Source organism: Aspergillus pseudotamarii (assembly GCF_009193445.1).
Source record: "Aspergillus pseudotamarii strain CBS 117625 unplaced genomic scaffold BDV38scaffold_7, whole genome shotgun sequence".
Classification (NCBI taxonomy): domain Eukaryota; kingdom Fungi; phylum Ascomycota; class Eurotiomycetes; order Eurotiales; family Aspergillaceae; genus Aspergillus; species Aspergillus pseudotamarii.
Genome location: NW_022475021.1, coordinates 610,769 through 631,604, shown reverse-complemented (window position 1 = coordinate 631,604; position 20,836 = coordinate 610,769). Strand labels below are relative to the sequence as shown.

The 20,836-nt window shown below is 49.3% G+C and overlaps 8 protein-coding genes across 8 annotated transcripts; 4 read left to right on the top strand and 4 right to left on the bottom strand.

Moving 5' to 3' along the window:
* The first annotated feature begins 3,544 nt into the window (after positions 1 to 3,544).
* BDV38DRAFT_237355 (uncharacterized protein) lies at positions 3,545 to 6,178 on the top strand. The gene has a single exon (XM_032053576.1). The coding sequence runs from the start codon at positions 4,262 to 4,264 to the stop codon at positions 6,080 to 6,082; it is 1,821 nt and encodes a 606-aa protein (XP_031917759.1). The 5' UTR covers positions 3,545 to 4,261; the 3' UTR covers positions 6,083 to 6,178.
* A 361-nt stretch (positions 6,179 to 6,539) lies between these two features.
* BDV38DRAFT_237354 (TMEM53 family protein) lies at positions 6,540 to 7,624 on the bottom strand. Its single transcript, XM_032053575.1, has one exon. It carries the CDS (start codon positions 7,589 to 7,591, stop codon positions 6,659 to 6,661), a length of 933 nt encoding a protein of 310 aa, XP_031917758.1. The 5' UTR covers positions 7,592 to 7,624; the 3' UTR covers positions 6,540 to 6,658.
* Positions 7,625 to 8,297: 673 nt separating this feature from the next.
* BDV38DRAFT_279043 (NAD(P)-dependent oxidoreductase) lies at positions 8,298 to 10,614 on the top strand (the record flags this gene model as incomplete). The annotated part of the gene is made up of 5 exons (XM_032058895.1): positions 8,298 to 8,325; positions 8,387 to 8,610; positions 8,665 to 9,058; positions 9,414 to 9,527; positions 9,644 to 10,614. 5 exons carry the CDS (start codon positions 8,298 to 8,300, stop codon positions 10,612 to 10,614), a joined length of 1,731 nt encoding a protein of 576 aa, XP_031917757.1.
* Positions 10,615 to 10,702: 88 nt separating this feature from the next.
* Positions 10,703 to 12,678, bottom strand: BDV38DRAFT_296334 (glycoside hydrolase family 76 protein). Its single transcript, XM_032062914.1, has 3 exons — positions 12,334 to 12,678; positions 11,586 to 12,277; positions 10,703 to 11,505 (listed from the first exon to the last, which is right to left on the bottom strand). Exons 1-3 carry the CDS (start codon positions 12,422 to 12,424, stop codon positions 10,903 to 10,905), a joined length of 1,386 nt encoding a protein of 461 aa, XP_031917756.1. The 5' UTR covers positions 12,425 to 12,678; the 3' UTR covers positions 10,703 to 10,902.
* A 1,761-nt stretch (positions 12,679 to 14,439) lies between these two features.
* On the bottom strand, positions 14,440 to 15,905 carry BDV38DRAFT_268450 (Zn(II)2Cys6 transcription factor domain-containing protein; the record flags this gene model as incomplete). The annotated part of the gene is made up of 2 exons (XM_032056774.1): positions 14,440 to 15,516; positions 15,837 to 15,905. The coding sequence occupies 2 exons, from the start codon at positions 15,903 to 15,905 to the stop codon at positions 14,440 to 14,442; spliced, it is 1,146 nt and encodes a 381-aa protein (XP_031917755.1).
* Positions 15,906 to 16,237: 332 nt separating this feature from the next.
* BDV38DRAFT_190956 (SDR family oxidoreductase) lies at positions 16,238 to 17,635 on the bottom strand. The gene is made up of 6 exons (XM_032052265.1): positions 17,423 to 17,635; positions 17,277 to 17,363; positions 17,070 to 17,222; positions 16,634 to 17,013; positions 16,483 to 16,577; positions 16,238 to 16,414 (listed from the first exon to the last, which is right to left on the bottom strand). The coding sequence occupies exons 1-6, from the start codon at positions 17,450 to 17,452 to the stop codon at positions 16,356 to 16,358; spliced, it is 804 nt and encodes a 267-aa protein (XP_031917754.1). The 5' UTR covers positions 17,453 to 17,635; the 3' UTR covers positions 16,238 to 16,355.
* Positions 17,636 to 18,024: 389 nt separating this feature from the next.
* On the top strand, positions 18,025 to 18,662 carry BDV38DRAFT_279039 (hemerythrin domain-containing protein; the record flags this gene model as incomplete). The annotated part of the gene is made up of 2 exons (XM_032058894.1): positions 18,025 to 18,150; positions 18,231 to 18,662. 2 exons carry the CDS (start codon positions 18,025 to 18,027, stop codon positions 18,660 to 18,662), a joined length of 558 nt encoding a protein of 185 aa, XP_031917753.1.
* Positions 18,663 to 19,950: 1,288 nt separating this feature from the next.
* BDV38DRAFT_279038 (A4/G1 family peptidase) lies at positions 19,951 to 20,766 on the top strand (the record flags this gene model as incomplete). The annotated part of the gene is made up of 1 exon (XM_032058893.1): positions 19,951 to 20,766. One exon carries the CDS (start codon positions 19,951 to 19,953, stop codon positions 20,764 to 20,766), a length of 816 nt encoding a protein of 271 aa, XP_031917752.1.
* Positions 20,767 to 20,836: the final 70 nt, after the last annotated feature.

Sequence of the window (20,836 nt, the reverse complement as noted above, 5' to 3'; positions counted from 1 at the left end):
TCATAAATCGGAGTCTGTCTTCTGTCGGCTGCTCGGATTCCACCCTACAAGGGATTAACCGCCGACTGGAAAACGACCATTTCAAGTTCATCTGTGAAGAGAAGCCGGATAATTCCTCATCGATATTCTCCGGTAATCTCGACTCCTCGGCGCCCTGCTCCCGTCGACATAGGATATGCACACTGGCTTCAACATGCTTCATCGCGTGATCATAGTTTCCCTTCAACATCTCTAAACAAAAAAAAATAATAAGCGTCACACTGGAAAAATAAGGTTCTCGTGATCTCTTCATATCTGTACATACTTTGCAAGTTATGCAACCATTTCTTGAGTTTTTGTTGTTCCTTTGACGTGGCATATCTGCACTGGCCTCTGGAGCTAGTTAGGGTTTATGGTTTTTGGTCATATAGCTGGTACCTCAGGCATCAATTTCATATTGGGATCTGAAGAAAATAGAGGAATGATACCCATACTCTCCCGTCTAATTAGCCTGCAGTTGGATACAGACATGGCGTGTCATCTCCGACTATTAAGGAAGGTCTCCTTGTCCGGCACTTGAAATGGATTACCGAGAATCGCGTCGCGTGCATATTATTATGATCGGTTCCAACATCGTACTCCCAAAGTACCGGAGGGCAATGAAACAATCCCTGTCGGAGTCCTTTTCCATTAATTCGAATACACGGTCCAGATAGATCTCAAAAGCCACAACTCATAGTTTCGAGAGTGTCCCCACCCAAGTGTCGAAGGGGTTGTGATAAAATGATACGTCTCCTGCACCGTTACATCATCCGCGAACTGCCCATCCCGATCTCGTGGTTGACAACCTGCAGCGCATCGATCGATCGTAACCATACAGTCACTCAATGTGGTCGATCGCTTCATACTTAAGAACCAGGGTTGCCTTCACATACCTGAAATGGAGTCAGAAAGCGACACTCCAGAAGCGATCTTTGGACATATCATGAGGGCGTATAGGAGACCTCGGGGTATAAAACAGGATGCACGCCACGGTTCGTTGCAAGCCCTGGACAAACCAACGCCATGGAAAGATACGCCTGCTTCGACACAGACTCTTTGCGATCGTACACCTCTACTGTCGCATTGGATGATTATCCCCCATCAAAGTAAGTGCTTTCCCCACGCAATCCTTGGACCAAACTCAGCGACGATAATAGTCCTCCCGGAGAACTCATCACGTCCTTTCCACGTCCTCCAAGTGGCGTGCGCAATCTCAATAGCGTAGCAGCCAATAGCCCATGGGCTTCCATCAAAACTCTCCGCAGAAATTACATGGTTCATGAACTACCACTTTTGCAAGAGCCAAACCCTTGGGATGGGTCTGACCAATTCCATCCTGTCCAAGAGGCTGGCTGCTCATATGACCTGATCGTTCCGTTTGACGACAGCTGCCAGGCGCCTTTGCACAGCTTGGAGCGTCTAGCGGACGTCATGTTCTCTCCTGGGCACATGCTATCCATCCTGAACAACCCGCGATATCTGGCGCGCTTTCGCGAATTCCTCCTTGAAGAGCGCCCACGGTCGCTTGAACTGCTGACATACTACTTGAACACGCGTAAAGCGCTAAAGGCAATTGAGTACGCCAACGCTCTGGTCCGATGCGCCGTCGACTTACCTCCACAGCCGATCACGGTCACGGAACAGGTCGGAGAAAGCTGCAATCCCGCCCTGCAGCGTCGTGTCCACGAAGCGCTTCAAGCACTCACGGACGAGGAGCTTCCTGCGTTTATCACCTCGCGCTGCATTGGAATCACGAGCAGGGTGGTTGAGGAGCGCATTCGAGGTACACTCCCGCGCAAATTCCAGGGGACGTCTGATGCCCTGGCTGAGGTGTTCTGCTTGACCGATCCGTCAAGACGGGACAATCCGATTATCTTTGCATCGGAAGGTATGTTCTTCACCCAGGTTGCTCGCTGATGTAGGGTGGATGCTAATGGAGCAGCACGCAGAGTTCCATCGTACGACGCAGTACGGCATGGATTATGTTCTCGGTCGCAATTGTCGCTTTCTCCAGGGTCCTAAGACGAACCCGAACAGTGTGAGGAGAATCAAAGAGGCCATAGAAGCAGGAAGGCATCACTCAGAACTTTTTCTCAACTAGTAAGCACACAGCCTTCGTGTATGACATTGCAACGGGAAGCAAGGTGACTAACGGATATGACAGTCGCCGTGACGGTTCCCCCTTCATGAATCTCCTTCAATGCGCACCCCTCTGTGATAGTCAGGGTACAGTCCGGTACTTTATTGGTGCCCAGATCGATGTGTCTGGCCTCGCCATGGAAGGTGCGCAGATGGATTCGCTGTGCGCTTTGCTGGACAGGCAGCGAAACAGCGAGGCAGGGGCTAGCATTGAAGATGCAGAGATGAAGGAGGACGTTCGTCCAGACGAGTTTCGTGAACTCAGCGAATTGTTCAGTCCACGAGAGCTGAATGTAGTGCACCAGGTAGGGGGGAATCTTTTCAAGCCAATCCCTGCAATGTTCGATCGGAATTGGAAAGGCCATAGTCGCACCTGGTCAACGACGGATACGGTGGAGATGGAGGCCATACGCGAGAGAGACCTTAAAACCGCGTTGTTTCGGGGTTCGTTAACGGGCGTTTACGAAAATGTACGTCTTTCCTCTCTGGTTTCTTCCCAGGTCCTTTTAGTCTCTTAAGCTCTCAAGCTGCCCTATTGCTAATTATCTTAGTACCTCCTGGTTCGGCCCTATCCGTCCCTTCGCATCTTGTTTACCTCTCCAGCTCTCCAGATCCCTGGCATTCTCCAATCCTCCTTCTTGACACGTATTGGCGGCAGCCCGTCAATACGGGAGGAATTACTGGATGCCTTTATGGCCGGACGTAGTGTTACCGTGCGTATCAAATGGGTAACGCGGTTCAATCCCCAAGGAAGAGATCGATGGGTTCATTGTACACCATTACTAGCAAGTAATGGTGATGTTGGTGTTTGGATGGTGGTGGTGGTGGATAATGACTGACCGATCTATGTACAGTATTATCATCAAGTAGCAGTAGGCATTCTTAATGATGTTTCTCCGAATTCAGTGGATATGCATATGGTTAAGCTATGAATAACCACGTTGGGACTGAAACACAGCGGAATATATATTCAACGAAGGATATTGCATCCTTTACTCCTGGTGTATGTCTTTCTGGCATCTGGCCGGACTCAAGGAAGAGCTACGCCTGTCAGATAGGTTTTTCTTTGTTTTTTCCCCCTCCGTTTTTGAGCGTGTTCTGAGCAAGACTGAAGAGAAAAAGTTGAAGGTAGGTTATGGCTACAAGGACAATGACAGTGCTGCCAGATCAATCAGGCACCAAGCTGCCTGAGCTCCACTCACTACCAAGCAAACAATCCCCACCCAAGACTAGTTCCCCATACACCGGAAACACGTGATTCCCAAGGCTTATCAGCCATCCACATCATATCTGCCTTCAGGCCTCAGATCGCGTCAACCGCATCACGCCCGTCTTCTGAAGACGGATCTGTAGAATGCGTAAGTAATTCGCTGCTTCCCTAGCTAATATAATTCAGAAAACTAATTCTGAGACAAAAGCACCCAAGAGCGCGCAATTCTTGCGACGGAGACCCGCCCGTGCCAGTACATCGCGACCCAAATCTACCGTGACCCACTCGAGGGTGACCCGGTCCAGACCTTCAACGCAGCACAAGGGGTTATCGGTTGTTATCCCTGTTAAGCCGGACCTTAATACTAAGGAGAAAAAACAAGGTGAGAAGAGAACGGATAAGCGCGTTAGGGTGGAGATTGCGAATGAATCACCATTGAGCGCCATTGATATCGCTAGCCAGGCATTGCACCTGGGGGGAGCTGGGGAATGGAATGATGTGGACAATGAGCTTCAAGATGAGCAAGAGGGTGAACAGTTGAACGAGAGGCAAACTGCGGCAAAGGACGTTCTTCCACCCGACCATTCCCTGCCGAACGACATCCGAGTTAGCCAAGCACGTGCGGCATACGAAGCCGGCCAGTATCCAACCCTCAAGGCCGCCGCTGCCGCATGGGGAATCTCGCAGACTATTCTCAAGCATCGGACGAAGGGGCCACGGCCACCACGGCGGGAGGCTGCGCATCCCCTCCAGAAGCTGGATGCAATAGATGAGGACTCGATCAGCAAAGAGGCCCTGCGACGGGTGGAAGAGGACGACCGTCGACCGACCAATGTGCTGCTCTGGGAGGTTGCGAATGACCTATACAGGGAGAAATGTGTTCATTTGGGCATGGAATTTCAGCCTATTGGAAGCCAATGGCCTCAGCGCTTCTTGGTCCGTCACCCGGATTTTCGCAAGACCTGGTCGCAGGTGATAGAAGCTAGAAAGCCTCCGCCGCGTGCTCCCCGCCCCAGTGTTTCTTCTGGCCCACAGCCGTGGCAATTTGCGAAGGACGCCAGCTCAATTATGGACGATGACTTTTCGAAGTTCGATATCCCAAATACTGAGGCTGAGTGTGCTACGTACTTTCGACAGATTCGAAGCGGACCACCTGCCACTGCTGTTCGGATTCAGAGATTCCTCACGCATCTATTAGTGGAACAGGCGAAGAGTGTCAATATGCTTAGCCGTGTGAGAAAGGCTCTGGAGGAACCAGAGGAGCCTAATGAAACGGCACCCCAGGTGGCTACAAGAGGGCCTCAAAGGGAATCGGAACGTACCCAGGGCTTCGCTGCGCCGGCGGCACCGGAGAATCAGCAACACCCGACCACTACAGCTGCATCTTCTCAGCCACCTCAACCATCATCCCAGCTACCAACCGATGACATACCACAATGGCAGGAACCGCAGGTGCCCCTAAATACCGAAAATCCACCACCCAAGGCCAGCATACACTTTGAAGAACGTGAAGCTATGGCGCGCCAGGCATCCAGCGCATCTTTACCACCTCCTACTAAGGGCTTAGCTCAACCGCAGCCATCACAGGACGCCTTGAACACCACAAATTCCACACCTATCCTTAGTAATGCCTCTTCAAACTATACATCTACGCCTTCTCGTCCGTCCATCACAACTTTTCAGCAGTTCTCTAGGAATCACATGTCGCAACAATCGCAACCATCGCAACCATCGCAACCTCCTGACCAGCAAGAAGCTCATGAGCTGCAGCAACCCCAGGGTACTTCTGATCCCACGTCTGTAATCGGTAACGCCTCAACCAATACAGGGACGCCGTTGCAACCGTCTATGGAGTCATTCCAGTCGTCTTCGGCGCAAGACCCGTCACTCCCCTTGCATGCTTTGCATTCTCCACAAGGTCAGGAAGCTCAGCGGGATGAAGCCACTGCAGATTCCAATCCTATACTCAATACCACCTCCCCAGCCCATCCCTCTGAGACCTCCCAGTCAGTCCTGTCATCATTTCAGCCTTCAACTACCTCCATGCCTCAGTTGCTACATCATCCGGAGCCCCAGCAGGCTCAGGAACCCAAGAACTCTGAGGATGCGGCCCCGTCCTTGTCTTTGATCAGCAATACCCCCTCTAGTCATGCACCTGCATCACTTGAAACATTAATGTCGTCATTCCAAGCATACCCGACAACCCATGTTCGGCAATCCCCTCAATCGCGAGAGGCTCAGGGGCCTCAAAAACCTCGAAAATCTCAAAACCCCGCTCAGCCTCGAAAGCCCCAGCAACCTCGTGCTCGAAATCCTCAACAGCCCAAGCCCCAACCACGCCAGCAATCACAGCAGCCATATTATCCGCAGCCACAACCACAGCAGTCGCAGCTACAGCACCAACAGCAGCAATCACAGCAGCTACCGCAACCCGTTCAACCGCCTCAGTCACCCCAAGGTCCCAGCCGGTCATCTAATCATATGGCAAGCAGCATGGCTCCATTCAGTGGGTGGGGAAGTGGAGCTCTGAGTGTGACTAGTTCCAGCCCGTACCACTCAGGTAACTTTGCAACAAGTTATGGCAGCAGTCAATCTACCCGTCCGCAGTATTACCCGAACGAATACCTCCTCCGCACCGCCGTGGATCAGTCGTCGAAGCGCCGGCGTATAGATGACCCGATCCATTCGATCAATCACACGGGGTTCCAGTAAATAGTACATATTACAGGCTTATAATATTACACGATCTTGTATGACTTTGCTTCTAATTTTAAGTCAAGATTCGTTAGTATAGCAATCGTAGTAATTCTTGTCCTGAGCCTTTCTCTTATATCTCGTGAAATCATTCAGCATTGATGTGATTGGCAAATATGGTGGCCGACGTTCGCGCTATGGAACATAGGAAATACACAAGCAGGCGAGGAAAGAAACAGATCTCTGCATTCTGACGGCCGTGGCAATTCTCGGAGGTATACGTTTAGTGTCTTAGATCTACGCTTGACAGCATCATCTCATCACTCAACGACAGTGGCAACAGCTATCTCGAATTGTTGGGTTAGGCCGTATAGCGTTCGTCTACTTGACTGAATCTAAGCCCTCCAGATAATTCATACGTCTACTGACAAGTTTCTCTATGGCAAGTATTTCCCGATTTCCGGTCTGTCTTTAAGGAAAAGTCAGGCATGATTGATAAATATGGATACCTAGTTGAGAATGAGTATGACGATGCAAAGGACTTTCAGTCAGTCCACACTTCACTATACATACAATTTCAATATATCACGTTATTTATATTCGGCTCCGCAACCTGTCACCCAAACTACCACCCAGCTGTCCAGACGTCATCCCAGCTGGCATGGAAATTTCCCTCCTAGCCCAGAATCGGTCAATCGTATCCCAGTACCGATCAGCATGATCTCTCACAATAGCACAGTGTGGGCTATCTGGGAACGCTATTCCTTCAGCCTGGCACCCTAACAGAGCCTTAGCCTCAGCCAAATGCGATTCCACGTCCTCCCACCCGACCATCTGATCGGCCGTAGAATACAGATACAACCGTTTAGGTGCTGCTCCGAACACGACCGGATCATTTAACTGCGACCGCAGTTGCGAAACAGAACTCATTAGTCCCGTCCGCTGGAGACCAGTGATGAGCCCAACAGCAGGATAGAGGAGTAACTTTCCCAAGACCTTGGCAGGCGCAGGTTGAGGCGGCAATGAATGAGCGGCTGCCTGGTATGTACGCGAGAAGGAGGTGTCCCCGGGGCAGCAATCGAAGATAACCCCACGAAGATGAATCCCTAGCTCCAAGGGTGGATAAGCAGCATCCTGACGGAGGGAAAGAGCTAGTTGGATCGCCGTGTTGCAGCCACCATGTGAGAAGATATGCAGCAGAATTGAGCGTTTCCCTTCTTTGTCTGCGATGTTACCCCGAATGTAATGGCGGGCTGGGCTAAGACGCGCATGGAGGACGCTGAACGGAAAGGCGGTGATCTCAAGGATACGCGCGGCGATTAACAGAATGGCTGAGTCTGGATATAGCCTTCGATAACCGGTAACGTATTTCTGGATGCGTTGGGGGGTAGCACCGCCAAGCCACGTACAGAGTATAATGAGTGCTGGGCTGGTGGTTGTTGCTATGTTGGTGGGTTCTGGAGGTTCCCAGATGTATATATTCTCCCCAATTGACTTAAGGGGATCAAAGTCTGATGTACTTGCCATGTCTTGGCTATCATATGTGTACACGGTGCGCAACAAAAGGAAAGAAAGAAGCATTGAGTTGTTGAGGATGCTTATGTTAGCCTAAACCCTACGGTCTGGTGGCAATAGTGGCTATAAACATATCAGTCACGTGGGCACCAGCGTTGTTACGTTGCTGTGTGCTGCTTGAATTTGCGGAGTTTTGTTTATATTGATCTTAGGGTAGGATATCATAGAAGAGTCGATAGTAGACTGATATGTCTGGAATACATGAAACACCCTTTGGCCTTTGGTAGCTCTCATTCCTCTATTTCCCTTCATCGCGAGAATTTTGTAGGCAAGCAAAATAAACCGAGGGTGGGCCATACCGTGTACGATATTCATTAAGCGAGTTATACTACGACTGCAACTGGGAAATAGATAAATATCAATTTCAAAATCCCTCGTGCAATTCATGGTTGAACTGGGATCTTGCGTAAGACTTTCCTATTTGGGGTTTCCCCACAGCGTATGGATTTCCCTTTTCGGTACCACCGTCATCCAAAGACCTAACAAGAAAAGTGCCTATAAAAGAAGATGGCCTAGCTTCAACAGGGTATCTTTGTAAGTTCTCCTAGAACCTGCTCTAAAACATTGATTTTCTTATTTCTGTCGATTAAATCTCTTTTGAACGCCATCCACCTGCCCATCCGCTCTATACGCATATCCTGTTCAATACAGCGAGAGCATGCATTTCCTTGTGCTAGGAGCCACAGGTATCTGCATTGACTAATATTTGCATTTTATATAAGTCAACATCTGACACCAAGTATATAGGAGCCATCGGAAGCCAATTTTGCGCCCTTGCGCTGAACAAAGGACATCGCCTAAGTCTACTAGTCCGCAATCCCAGCAACCTGCCACAAACCCTCGTACAAAGTCCAGTCGTGGAGGTCATTGAAGGCACTCTAGAGAAGGAAACAGTTCTGGACCGTGCCGCGAGCTGTGGTGCCAGCATCTTTGTCTCATTCGCTGGACCTTCGATCGGGACGAAGGGAGCGGTGAGATATTCAATTTTACCCACAAGCAAAGAAGTCCGCTAATCACCCATATAGCCCCTGACATTAGGGTATAAAGCCTTAGTTCCAAAGCTGATAGACCACGACTTCAAGCGCATTCTCATCCTGTGCACTCCGTCCTACCACGACCCCCTGGATACTATAACGTTCAAATGGTGGCTGGGGGCATGTTTTATGAGCCTATTCAGCGCTGGGCAGTATCGAGAGATGGTCGGCGTAGGGGGGTATATAGCGTCATTGTCTGTTGACAAGACTGTGCAGTGGACCTTGTTCCGGGTTGGTGGACTGACAGACGCAGAAGAGGCACCGGTCAAGGCGACATTCCTGGGAAGCGGTGATGATGGCACATGGATCAGTCGGCAGAGTGTTGCAACGTGGGTCCTAGATGAAATTGATCGGGAAAGATGGCTTGGGAAGGCGCCTTATATCTGTAATTAACCACGGCAGTTGTTGGACCCATTACTCGCATTCGTGATATCAACGAAGCGTGGTTCCCTTTAACAGATGCCTATCCTTTCCTTTACTACCCAGTATGGTTTACACTTGGCTCTATATTCCTCTCTCTATACTCTACGTATAGGGAATCTGGATGTCATCAGTAGTTTGTATACTGTGAAGACCACTATTACCTTCAGACTACAACTGATGGAAAAACATGCCAAGAACCGAAGGCAATTTTGTACCCGCCGAATTAATCGAGTTCCTCCACACCAACTTTTTCCCTGCGATCTAACCCAGAGTAACTTGAATATCTTACCCACACGCCTAATTGCTATGCCGCCTAGGCGTGCCCATACTAAATCCCGTCACGGCTGCGAGCGATGCAAAAGACGCAGAATCAAATGCGATGAAGCTGGCCCTCCTTGCGGCCACTGCGCCGCCCGAAAAGCCGATTGTCGGTATGCTACGGGGGAACTTTTTCGACATTCAGAATGGAGCGAACAATGCCAGAATCCTCCTATCTCACTCATGTACCAAACAAACCAGTCGACAAGATCAAATGAATCTAGAGCAGACCCGGCGTTGGCATCTGAGGCATCGCATAGCACATTGCCTACCGTGCCCAAAGGGCGCATGAGAGAGCTACAGTTGATGCATGTCTGGTCCATGAAAACCTGCCACAGCTTTTCCTCGAACCTTAGCGGTGTCTTCCAATCCTTCGTGGTGGAACAGGCTTTCCACTATCCGTTTCTCATGGACTCACTGCTGGCACTGACTGCACTACACATAGCCAGTGGAACTAGCAGCCACAACGACAACAAAGTGAACAATAATCATGGTCCCCTGAACTCAGCCATTGTCTCAGAGTACATCGATGATGCACTTCATTACCAAAACAGTGCCGTTCCTGCTTTTTGCGCTACACTAGAGAACACCTCACCATCAAATTGCGATGCCCTTTTCGCATGCTCAGTGATCATGATGGCTGGCGCAGTTGTTGCTCCTTTCATTGACAGCCGTCGCGGAAACGCGATAGAGAAGTTAACTTCTCCATTCCATTTCATCAAGGGGATACATTCTGTCATTGATAAATCCCGGCCATGGCTGGCCCAGGGGCCCTTTCAATTTGCAATCTTAACGCATTCTGATGATGAATGGCAGTCATTCCAGCAAGATAGCGAGGTCTTTAATCGATTGCGCAAACTATGTTTCCATAAAGATCCGGCTATACGGAACATCCTTGACCGTGCCATCACACTCTTAGGAAACTGCTTTGCGAAAGGCGAAACGATGTCGATTCCGTGGATCGTGGTTGTTGGGGAGGATTTCGTGGATCTCGTACAACAAGAGGAACCCATGGCCTTATTGATATACATGTATTGGGGTGTCTTGCTTAGTCGTTTGAAGGACGTTTGGTGGGCAACACTAGCAGGGAGGAGAATTGCAGGGGGTTTGGCAAAGGAACTCGCCCGGAACAATGAGTGGACTAGAGCTATACAATGGGCAACGGAGCAGGTAGGCATAGGCAAAGAGAACCTAACATAATCATATCGACTATACTTGTATAATACAAATTTGTGACTGGAAATATTCTCTTGATACGGAATCATGGTATCATGTCGATATCATACCTCCCCAGCACTGCGATTTCCATCGCTTTGAGAAAGATTAAATAGACGCCATCAAGGACTGTCATCATTCAGTCTCTTATTCGTACGGTCTGTAGTGACCATGAGCTGAATCGTCACTTCAATCTCGGTTCTTCTTCCATTGTTCTGCGTTTGTAGTTAATGATCAGGGATCACGGCATAGTGCGCCGTCGGGAAATCCAATTCAATCCCCAGTCATCATGAAGGCCACTATCCCAAGCCATATACCCACAACAGCCACCGTCGCAATACTGGCACCGACACGATCCCCTGTCGTTATCTCTCGTGGCGTATCCTTCTCTGGTTTTCGACTCCCCGTCCCAGCACTCGGATCACCTTTGCTAGTACCTCCAGTGTCCGCCGTTAATGGACCTTGATCACGGTTGCCATTCTTAAATGGCACCATATTCGCAGTAAAAACGCTCAACGCGCACATATGCTCACGGAGGCCGGTGACACCATCGTACTTATCCAGGAACCATCGCTGTCCACATATCTTGTCCGGGGAGGGTCCGGAACACTGTTTGGCTGCTCCCTCTGCGGAGCCCTGTAACTTAGGTAAGATCTCATCCAGCGTGTTGGGCATGACTGTAGTGGTGAAGGCGAGCCAAGCGGTGACCAAACTCTTAAATGTGGACTGATTGCCATCGCACTCTACCACTCCCGGCTTTTGCGGCTCGCATGGCTCAACCATGATATTGCCCCCGTACTCCTGTGGGAAGAAATTGCGCCATGTAGTATTCAGTAAGCCTTCCACCGCATTCTTCCATTTGGTATCACCATTGGTCTATGTAGTATGTCAGCACGCTTTTGCAGGTCATGCCAGTGTAGTACCTAGGGGTCGAGAGTATCGCGGGCCATCCGTACCAAGTTATACAAATATGCAGCACCATTAAAGTAGATTCCGTAGTTGTAGGACCATTGCATCGGGTTAGCTGACTGGCAGTTCGATTCCACAGTAACCAGATCATTTATCGTCCACCCTTTCTCGATGATCAACGGAACAGACGTGGCCCAGTTCCATGCCTTCTCTGCCCATTCCGTGTAAGTTTCATTTTTGGTATATCGTGCAAGACGGGCAGCGAGCTGGAAGAACCCTCCGTTCGATACGGAATTCTTAAGATCGTACCCTCCGTTCCACGAATTTCGCTGCCACCGCAGACCACCATGGCAAGTATCCGGGTCCCATTTCTCCGCCTGAGTGTTGAACACGCCCTGGGCCAGTGCGAGCCATGACACTTCTTCACCCTCGGGGAAATTCAGCTCGGCGGCAGTCATCGCGGCGAGACCCCAGAATACCTGGTCGTCGTTGCCCAGATCTTGTGTATAATTGTCCGGTAGATAGTCATTGTGGCCCTTTTGCCAAAGCAAGGCTTGCTTGGTAACATCGTTGTATGACGTGTCTCCTGTCCAGTACCAGTACTGCACCAATGCCATGAACACCTCACCACCCGTCCACCATGTCCCCGGAAGCTTCCCTGGAATTTGGCCAGATTCGTTACCATGATAATAAGTCATCATGCCGTAGGCGGCTGTTGCGGCGGCATTTTTTATCGAGTCTATTCCAGTGTTAGAGTTACAGAACCAACCCTCCATCAAACGGCAGCGGAAATACCCGGATCATTGATATCAAGTTGAATACCTGCGGTAAGCCGTCCCAGCGTCAGCAAAGCTGTGAGTGCAATACTCCAGAAATACGACCACATTTTTATGATAACGAGGGCGGGGACATTGAAACAATAACGAGAAAAGCGCTCTTATTACATTCTGGACTTTGATTAAAAGTTGACCAGCTGTTCCTGCAAAACCTAATGTATACTTCTGGGAAGGCAGTGCACTTGCGTAGGGAGACCCTGTAGGATTGGACTCTAGTCTTCGACGTTTCCTGATTCAGTAGAGTAGGTACATTAGGGCCTAGGCTATGTAACCACGGATATTACAGCCTTGTAATTGACTGATACATATGACCAGCTGTCGGCCCGTTCCATTCTCGTGAGACTGAGAATTGTTGACAGTGTCAAGCCCTGTTGATCGGGCCAGTGGAAATGAAAGGCAGGGGTCTCGTGCAGGCAGCCATCATCCTCTGGCCATTCAGAAAGAAGACCCCAACAACCGAGGCTCTTGGCTTCTTGATAGTCACAAACATGGAGGGTCTGACAGTGTGCTTTACTGGCTGGCCCTGATTCATACCGCTCCACCTTCATTTTAGTCTAACAACATTGTAATACCAGAATTATGACAACATTATCCCCCCTCAGCTATCCTAGACAAGAATAGAGGAGTAGATCCAATCGACATCTTGAGCGTTCATTATTTCCACTTGCTAAGGCCTAAAGCGGCTAGGATAATATGCCCTTAGATAATGGAAACCGCTTCAGGGTCCTCTTCCTCGGTCCCCTGATTAGGGCTCGGTTTTGGCCCCCACGGCCAGTCCTCCAGACGGGGTATTTTTAGGGTTGATCGCTTATCCAACGGTTGGTAATTCTCCCCGCCCTCCGACTCACCGAATGCCTTGTCTTGCCTATCGAACGCAGATGAACCCTTCGACTCTTTCCCCGGATATAGCTAGACTAGATAAGTACATTGACAGCTTGCCTAAAAAGCTTCTCGTGCTTGGACTTCCGGTCCTACAGCGCTAAGCAATGGATACACTCTTCCCACGTCCTGCTTGGCGGGTCTAGTCGGTGTTGTGCCTGACTATCCCTGTCGAGCTCCCCACGGGTTATGCGGAGCAGAGGTTTCGAAACCGGCAATTTAATCACCTACCATAGCCCCCTTGGATCACGGCTTAAGGAGAAAGGATAATTCAGTCCTGCTGGTTCCGTTGATTGGTGAGTCAATCCCCTCCTTGATAAGTAGAATATAGAATTACCATATTTGTTATTCACATTGCTGATCAGAAACCACTACACCAGGTAATCTGCGTATGTTGGACTTCCCGTCATTCCATCACTGGAACGAATCCAAATATCATTGGGCGAGTGAACCTTGATATGTTAGAACAGACCTCGTCCCCATGCGGTAACTGAGTTGTAAGGATCTGCACTGGCGGGTCTCGCGCCGAACTGATGTGAGAGCTACACAGCCTCATCTCCTGTGTCAAGCTGAAACAGTGCTAACAGTGGCAGTTCAGTGGAGATATAAGTGACAATACGTAGTTATGAACATAAGAATGGTGGACTCTTATATGTATTGTGGATTTAATCGGGGAGGTACCGTTGTGCATCGGCTGCCTACCGATCATATCGGCTTTGCCGATGGTGTTTATATCTTCTGTTTGCGTCCTTGCCTACTCCTCCTCTCCTTTTGCTTTTATTGATGTTATTCATTTAATCTTAAGCTTCTATTTTACAGCAAGAGATTCTGTTAAGATTGCCTTGCGGTAGTAATAATTCAACTACGGCCTCATGAAATCATTTTTGGTCATGCTAAAACGTCAGGCAACATACTATTCAATGATATGAACAGTGTTGGTGATCTTGTAAAATTTCCACAGAGACTTATTCTATTTACCCTTCGGACGGGACTATAGCTACTGTCAATTCTGTACTGCTGCATAGCCATCACAACCGCGTCTTAAGTACTACCCAAAATAGGGGAATCGCAGCGACGGGCGGATAAATGAATCCACGAACTAGGAAGAGGACCTTGTAAACGGCTATACACAGGCCAATAGAATAGTCGCATTCCTTTAATGTAAAATCCCTATATCAAAACATCATCATAAACGTAACTCCCGCTTCGGCCACAACCAAGCATCCCCATACTCAACCAGGCCCCTCCCACAAACACCCAATATATCAGTTACCAAAGCTCTCCCCGAGTTCGACGCCCACCAGATCTTCCCATCAAGCAAACCGAGCAAAACCCCCCAGTGCCCCAGAATCAGCAAGGAAAGAGGCTCCAGACCCCTAAGCGTATCAACAAATCGCCTGTTAACCACAGCTAGCCAAGTAACGACCGAGCCCGGGTCTTTCATCGTGCTGTACCGACAAAAGCAGCGCCGTAGCAGGTCTATCGCCTCTTCCGTTATCCGATGTGCCTCGGGCAGCGTGCTATTCTTGCGATTGTTTATCGCGGTTAAACGGCAGAAAGCTTCTTCGGTTTCACTATCCAGACGCTTGGCTGCTGAGGCCCAGTAATCCCCGACTGTTGGGAAAGAACTCTGCGCTGACCATGCACGAGTCATTTTTGAAATCTCAGTGGTTCCTTGAAGTAACTCGAAGACGTGGAGGATGTTTTCGATCATATTCAGACCTTCATTATCTCCTAGTGCTAGATGGGGCATGGCTATACGGCTAGCGATGGTGATAATGGAATAGGCATAAATGGCGTCACAGTTCGCCGGCGAGATGTTGTTAAGAGCATGTCGAAAGGGTGTCAATGCTCGGTTCTGGTATTCTAGTGCGGTGTCGATGTATGAACGTGCTTCTAGAGGCGCCTTTGTGGCAGCTATGTGCAATGATGCAATTGATAGAATGCCATCTAAGAGAAAGTCATATTCAAGTGCCTTGCGAGGCATGGTGGTTTGCCAAACACGGTGGTCGTATGCGTTGCTGGAGAGACTATAACAGGTCTCTGTTGAGAATTTGTGCATGAGCTCCAACGAGCGTAGATCATAGTGGGTGCTGGCTGTCGGCGATTGACTGGGTATGTGGTTTGAGCTTATGGGCACCTGTGGAGAGCTAGGGCTCACCAACAGTGTCTCTGGCATGCGAGCCCCAGCGGGCGCGCTGGAATAGGCGCATTCTATCCCCCGAGTGGTGCAGTTACTGCAAGGGGGCCCTCGCTCATCACACTACGGGGGTTTGTCAGATAGGGTTCGGATACATAGACATTTTGTATCGGCGTTAGATAGAAGGGACATTGGACGATTCAACCATATAGGAGTAGTTTTTTCCAATACAGCACAATATGGTAGTCATAGTCCGATATCAGATGTGATGCGCATAACCATTTTTCCATGTTAACAAAGATTGTTACTTCCGAGGCCTAAAAGGCACGGGATAGGGAAAAAGAAATGCTAGAAGACGCAACACAAAATTAAACAGATAAATGGAAGGGCATTGAACTGGCAGTGTTGAACTAAAATTTGAAAATTACGGAAATTCGGCTCACCTTTACTCGTCTCTTTTTACACTGAAGACAGCCAGTGCGTGACTTTTTATGGGATCTTCGCGGCGGCATCTTGAGATGGCCCATGTGAGAAGCGCAACCCTACTCCGTACAGACAGTCAACTCCTTAATGAGGCGGAGTCGTCGGATGGTGGGCCAGTGGGTCTTCCCAACACATTGTAGGCAATCAGATTGGACTTTTGACACAATGGCCCATTGCCAAGACTAATATCCTTGCAAAAGATATAAGGGTTTAATACTATACTTTTGGTTGACTATTAACTACACTGCACTTTTAGTTCTCCGAAGGCGATGACTTGGGTTTCATGATTCAAAATAACACCTCACAATCTCAACCGTCAAAAGCGCGCCAAGGCAACTAAACCATTGCATTTCTCTAATTCGGTGAATACATGCTTACTCTCATGCAACAATGTTCGAGATTCTCTTCTTAGTCTGTAAAGGGAAATGAACGTCGATATATTCACAGATTTGACCTGGCATTCCTCTGCCATTATCTATTCATTGGTCCTTTCTCCGCTCGTTCCATGATCGGTCAAACACATTCAACGAGCGTTGTGCTGTTATGAAAACATTAGTTTTCCAAGACAAGATTAGGTTTGTCGATATGATGCAAAGGAAGACATACCGGAAGGAACAATATCCAACGCCTTGACAGACAGATTCGGTGGCTGTTGGAGCATATAAACGGCAGCCTGTGCAATGTCTGGCGCCACGAGTGGCCTAGTCACATTTGAGTACGCACCGACTAACAATAACAGGTAGAAGACAATACATACTCATATCCTTCAAAAAAGGAATTATACATCTCCTTGTCATGACCCACCCGCAGCGAATGGAAATTCGTCGCGACACATCCCGGTCGCAGTGCGAGCACGCGTATATCCGTGCCACTCAGCTCATTCCGCAAAGCGTTGGTAAAAGCCTCTTGGCACGCCTTGTTGGCATGATATACGGCTTCGCCTGGGAATGGCGGGACCTCCAGGCCTGTGACTGAGGTAATGTTTAAAATAGTCCCAGCTTTCCGCCGAAGCATGGAGTGATTGAGTACGGCATGGGCCATGAACATGTACCCGTTGATGTTGGTGTTGTTCATCGTTAGGATGTCTGAAACTTTCAACTCTGGGAATGGACTCGGCGCACCGAGGGCAAGGCCCGCCTGTACGACGTGTGTTACAGGGTGGTTCAATATCAAAGGGAAGTTTGGGGACTCACGTTGTTGATGAGAACATCGATATCTCCCATCTCTTCGATTGCTGACGACACCGCTGCTTCGACGCTGGCATAATCCCCAACATCCACGGTTCCATATGTGATTTTCACATCTGATGTCGCCGACAGCTTCTCTTTCAGCTGTGTCAGCTTGTTCTACATGTAACATTAACTAGTGTGCCTGAGACGCAGAATATCATGGTGGCGTACCTCAGAGCGTGAAAATAGAATCACGTTTGCCCCAGCTTCAACCAGAGCAGAGGCGATAGCTTCCCCAATGCCCATAGAGGCACCTGTCTGTTGTGATTTCTTAGCATCATGCAACAATATCTTGTGTCAAATGCAGAAGCACCTACGAGAAGGACATTCTTTCCACGCAATGACATTTTGATGGTTGGGAGATATATATCGTACTGTTCTGTCTAGAACAAGAGTTTGTATGACTGACTTCTTTTCTAAACGATTTACCAGACAACAACAATTAAAAGGTATTTCTATTTGAGTCGCTTCTCAATATATTTCCTATTGAATTAATAATCCAAAGTTGGCCCTTGATATTGAATCAACCCTAACGGCTACTCATCGGTGATGTCAACTTGGTCAAAAGTGGGTGCCTTAAACGAATCACGGGATTTCCTCCGATTGTTCTTCCCGGACAGGCACGCGCTAGTCCGGAAGTGGACTGCGGAGTACCCAATGAAGTTAGCGCGTGCGGACAAATTGCCGACACCTGATTTGCTTGAGACTTCGGCAATGGATTTCTTATAGCATCCGGTGTGTGTCGGCTTAAGTTATTATTCGCAAAAGAGTTGTTGGTTGATTTGCGTATCTTTTTTAGCAAAGGCTTGGTGCTCTCCAAATGGTCGTCCGTCTCCCGAGTACGATCTGGAAATCTTTCGGTGCAGTACCTGCAGTCCGTCGCTTATCTTCATCTCCACCCCGCTTTCACATACCAACAATGACACACACGAATGAGGCTGCCACGGCTCCCAATGAGGGTGGGAGTAAAGAACAGCAGTTACCCCCTCTTTCCTTGAAAGACTTCGGCGTGTATAATCGCATGGCAGCACAGATGGACCAATTCGTACGTCCTTCCATGCTTGTTGAGGGCAACTAAGATCTTCACCAACCGATAATTCATTAATCATTACTAACGGGCACCAGCACAACCATTTTCGCCTGTATTGGAAGGAGCTTCAGAACGCATGTGAAACCAATGGGAAGCGGTCTGGCGGACTAAAGCCCAAGCAACTGATCCTTACAGGGCTGCGTTTCTGTTCTCAGCTTAACTTCCACCACAGTATTGAGGAAGAGCATATATTTCCTGTGCTAGCTCGAAAGATGCCAGAGTTCCGACAGAAGAAGACTCTATTGGCACAACATAAGAAGATACATCGTGGACTGGAAGAACTGGAACAGTACTTAGAGAAATGCCGCTCCGGAGAGCAAGACCTGGAACTGACAGAGGTGAAACGATTAATGGACGCGTTTGGGGAAGTGTTGTGGACGCATCTCGACGAAGAGGTTCGGACCCTTGGTGCGGAGAATATGCGAAAGTACTGGACTGTGGAGGAGATGCGCACACTTCCTATGTGAGCGCATAGTGGTGCGAGAGGACAAATCATGGATGTCACAAGATCACTGTACCGGTTCACCCTGTGGTCCGCCGTTTAGATGTCTAACTCACGCTTCGTTGCAAATCCTCATTGCGGTCCACGTGCTCCTGCCTCATAAGATGGCAAATCTTGTTTACTGCTTCCAGTCGTCATGCATGCATGTTGCCAGCGTGGTCAAATCCCTCTACGGCGCCTTGGCAGGCTGTCCTGGCTTTTATAAACTTACCGTGAAAGCTGAACCGCTTACGTGGGAGTATGACGACGAAAGTTATTTTAGCGAACCTTGGCTCGAAGGACTCCTTCAAGCCCTTTGTCACACAAGTTAGGAGAGTAGGCCGACAAGGGGAGCCTAGTGCCGCGCGGATTTAACCGTCCTCAGCCAGTGGATTATTGTTTGCGGTAGCCACGCGGACAAGGGGCATTCCAGCGGGCGAGTTTGTTGATAGCGTGATGGCAACACCAGAGTTGGGCTGGAATGCGGAGCTGAAGAATGCACCCTATCCCTTATTGTCCGTGCTACCTCATAACCGAGCGAATTACATCCTCAAATATGTTGCTGCTAATAATAACAGCTTCGTGCCTTTCCTGTGATTGGACATGTAAACAATATTGCGTCACTGTCGCTTGATACTCGATTGCATGCTGACGTGCCTGGGCCCCGAAGCCGTATGTGTCAGACTCGGCCTGGCTTTGCTTTGAGTTCTTACTATACCTCCATGACTGAAGTAGAGTTCGACACTGTGAGTCTTACTTCCGTTGGCGGCAACTGCGATACCTACCTATTAGCCAGCAATGATCGTCAAGAACCTTATCCCAGGCCACACCCATGGCCGAGGTAGATGATGATCTGCACTTCCTGAATCGGACTCAACCAACAAAGCACGAGCCGCGTAGGTCAAGTGGCTGATCTATGCTTAATTTCACCAATGTTTGTTTGTTAGCTGTCCTGTTTCATAGTCGTGGTCACTGCAAACCTACCTAAAGCAGGCACGCCACACGGGAAGCTGAAGCGACAGACACGAAACTCCCATGTGCCATGATTCTCCACAACCCGATCCGATGGCTATGCCTCGTGCAATCTAAGATTAAGACGAGATCAGGAGATATAGCTGCCCCGATTCCCTAATCCGGCCGACCTCATCTCGTCATACACAGCTATAAGACGATCCCATTGTACCGGCCTTCTCTGTCTAGCAATCCGTTTATCCACAGCCGTTACCACGAAACAACTATCTTTCCCCGTTGACCAAACGGACTACCCATCCATTATGAAGCCCACACACGCCTATCTCACCGCCGCCCTCATCAGCGGAGCCCTAGCCGCCCCAGGCAGCACGCTCGCCCAGCGCATGCGTCATAGATCACTAGACCACCTAACCCTCCCCCTACAAGGCGGAGGCTACGCCACAGATTCCGAGGCCAGGGTAGCAGGGGCCGCCGTCCAATACAGCAACAACTGGGCGGGAGTAGTACGCGAGCAAGCACCTCCCGAAGGCCCCTATACGGCCGTAACAGCAACATTCACAATCCCCTCCTCCACCGCCATCGCCAACCAAAATGGAGTCCAAGCCGGTTCCGTCTGGGTCGGCATCGACGGAGGCACCTACTCGGGGGCTATCCTCCAAGCCGGCGTGGACTTTTACGCCGATCCCAATCAACAAAATCACGCCTGGTTCGAATGGTACCCGGCCTATGCGACCAATTTCCCCAATATCGATGTCAATGAAGGCGATACGATTGTCTCTACGGTACGATCGACTTCCCCAAGTGAGGGTATCGCTATCATCGAGAATAAATCCACCGGTCAGACGGTGTCACAGACGGTGAATGCTCCTGCGCCCACGGCTACCTTGGCAGGCCAGAATGCGGAGTGGATCGTGGAGGACTTCCAGTCGGGAGATTCGATGGTCGTCATGGCTAACTTCGGGGAGGTTCAGTTCAGCGGTGCACAGGCTGAAGCTGGGAATGCTAAGTTTGGATTGAATGGCGGAGAGGTTATTGAGCTGAAGCAGAATAATAAGGTGCTTACTCAAACTGAGGTTACGGGGGATCAGGATATGACGGTGAGATTTATTGGAGCATGATTGATTTTACATGCTTTTTATTTTCTTTTCTATACTTTTTTTTTTTTTTTTTTTTTTTTTTTTTTTTTTT

Excerpts from the sequence above, each read along its gene's own strand:
- BDV38DRAFT_296334 (XM_032062914.1), bottom strand. The coding sequence starts at position 12,424 with ATGTGGTCGTATTTCTGGAGTATTGCACTCACAGCTTTGCTGACGCTG. Across the intron at positions 12,278-12,333 it reads ACTTGATATCAATGATCCGG|ACTCGATAAAAAATGCCGCC; the intron begins GTATTTCCGCTG and ends ACACTGGAATAG. Across the intron at positions 11,506-11,585 it reads CTGCATATTTGTATAACTTG|ACCAATGGTGATACCAAATG; the intron begins GTACGGATGGCC and ends CATACTACATAG.
- BDV38DRAFT_237355 (XM_032053576.1), top strand. The coding sequence starts at position 4,262 with ATGGAATTTCAGCCTATTGGAAGCCAATGGCCTCAGCGCTTCTTGGTC.
- BDV38DRAFT_190956 (XM_032052265.1), bottom strand. The coding sequence starts at position 17,452 with ATGTCATTGCGTGGAAAGAATGTCCTTCTC. Across the intron at positions 16,578-16,633 it reads TCCTTTTTTGAAGGATATGA|GCCACTCGTGGCGCCAGACA; the intron begins GTATGTATTGTC and ends AAATGTGACTAG. Across the intron at positions 16,415-16,482 it reads GTTGGATATTGTTCCTTCCG|CACAACGCTCGTTGAATGTG; the intron begins GTATGTCTTCCT and ends TTTTCATAACAG.
- BDV38DRAFT_237354 (XM_032053575.1), bottom strand. The coding sequence starts at position 7,591 with ATGGCAAGTACATCAGACTTTGATCCCCTTAAGTCAATTGGGGAGAAT.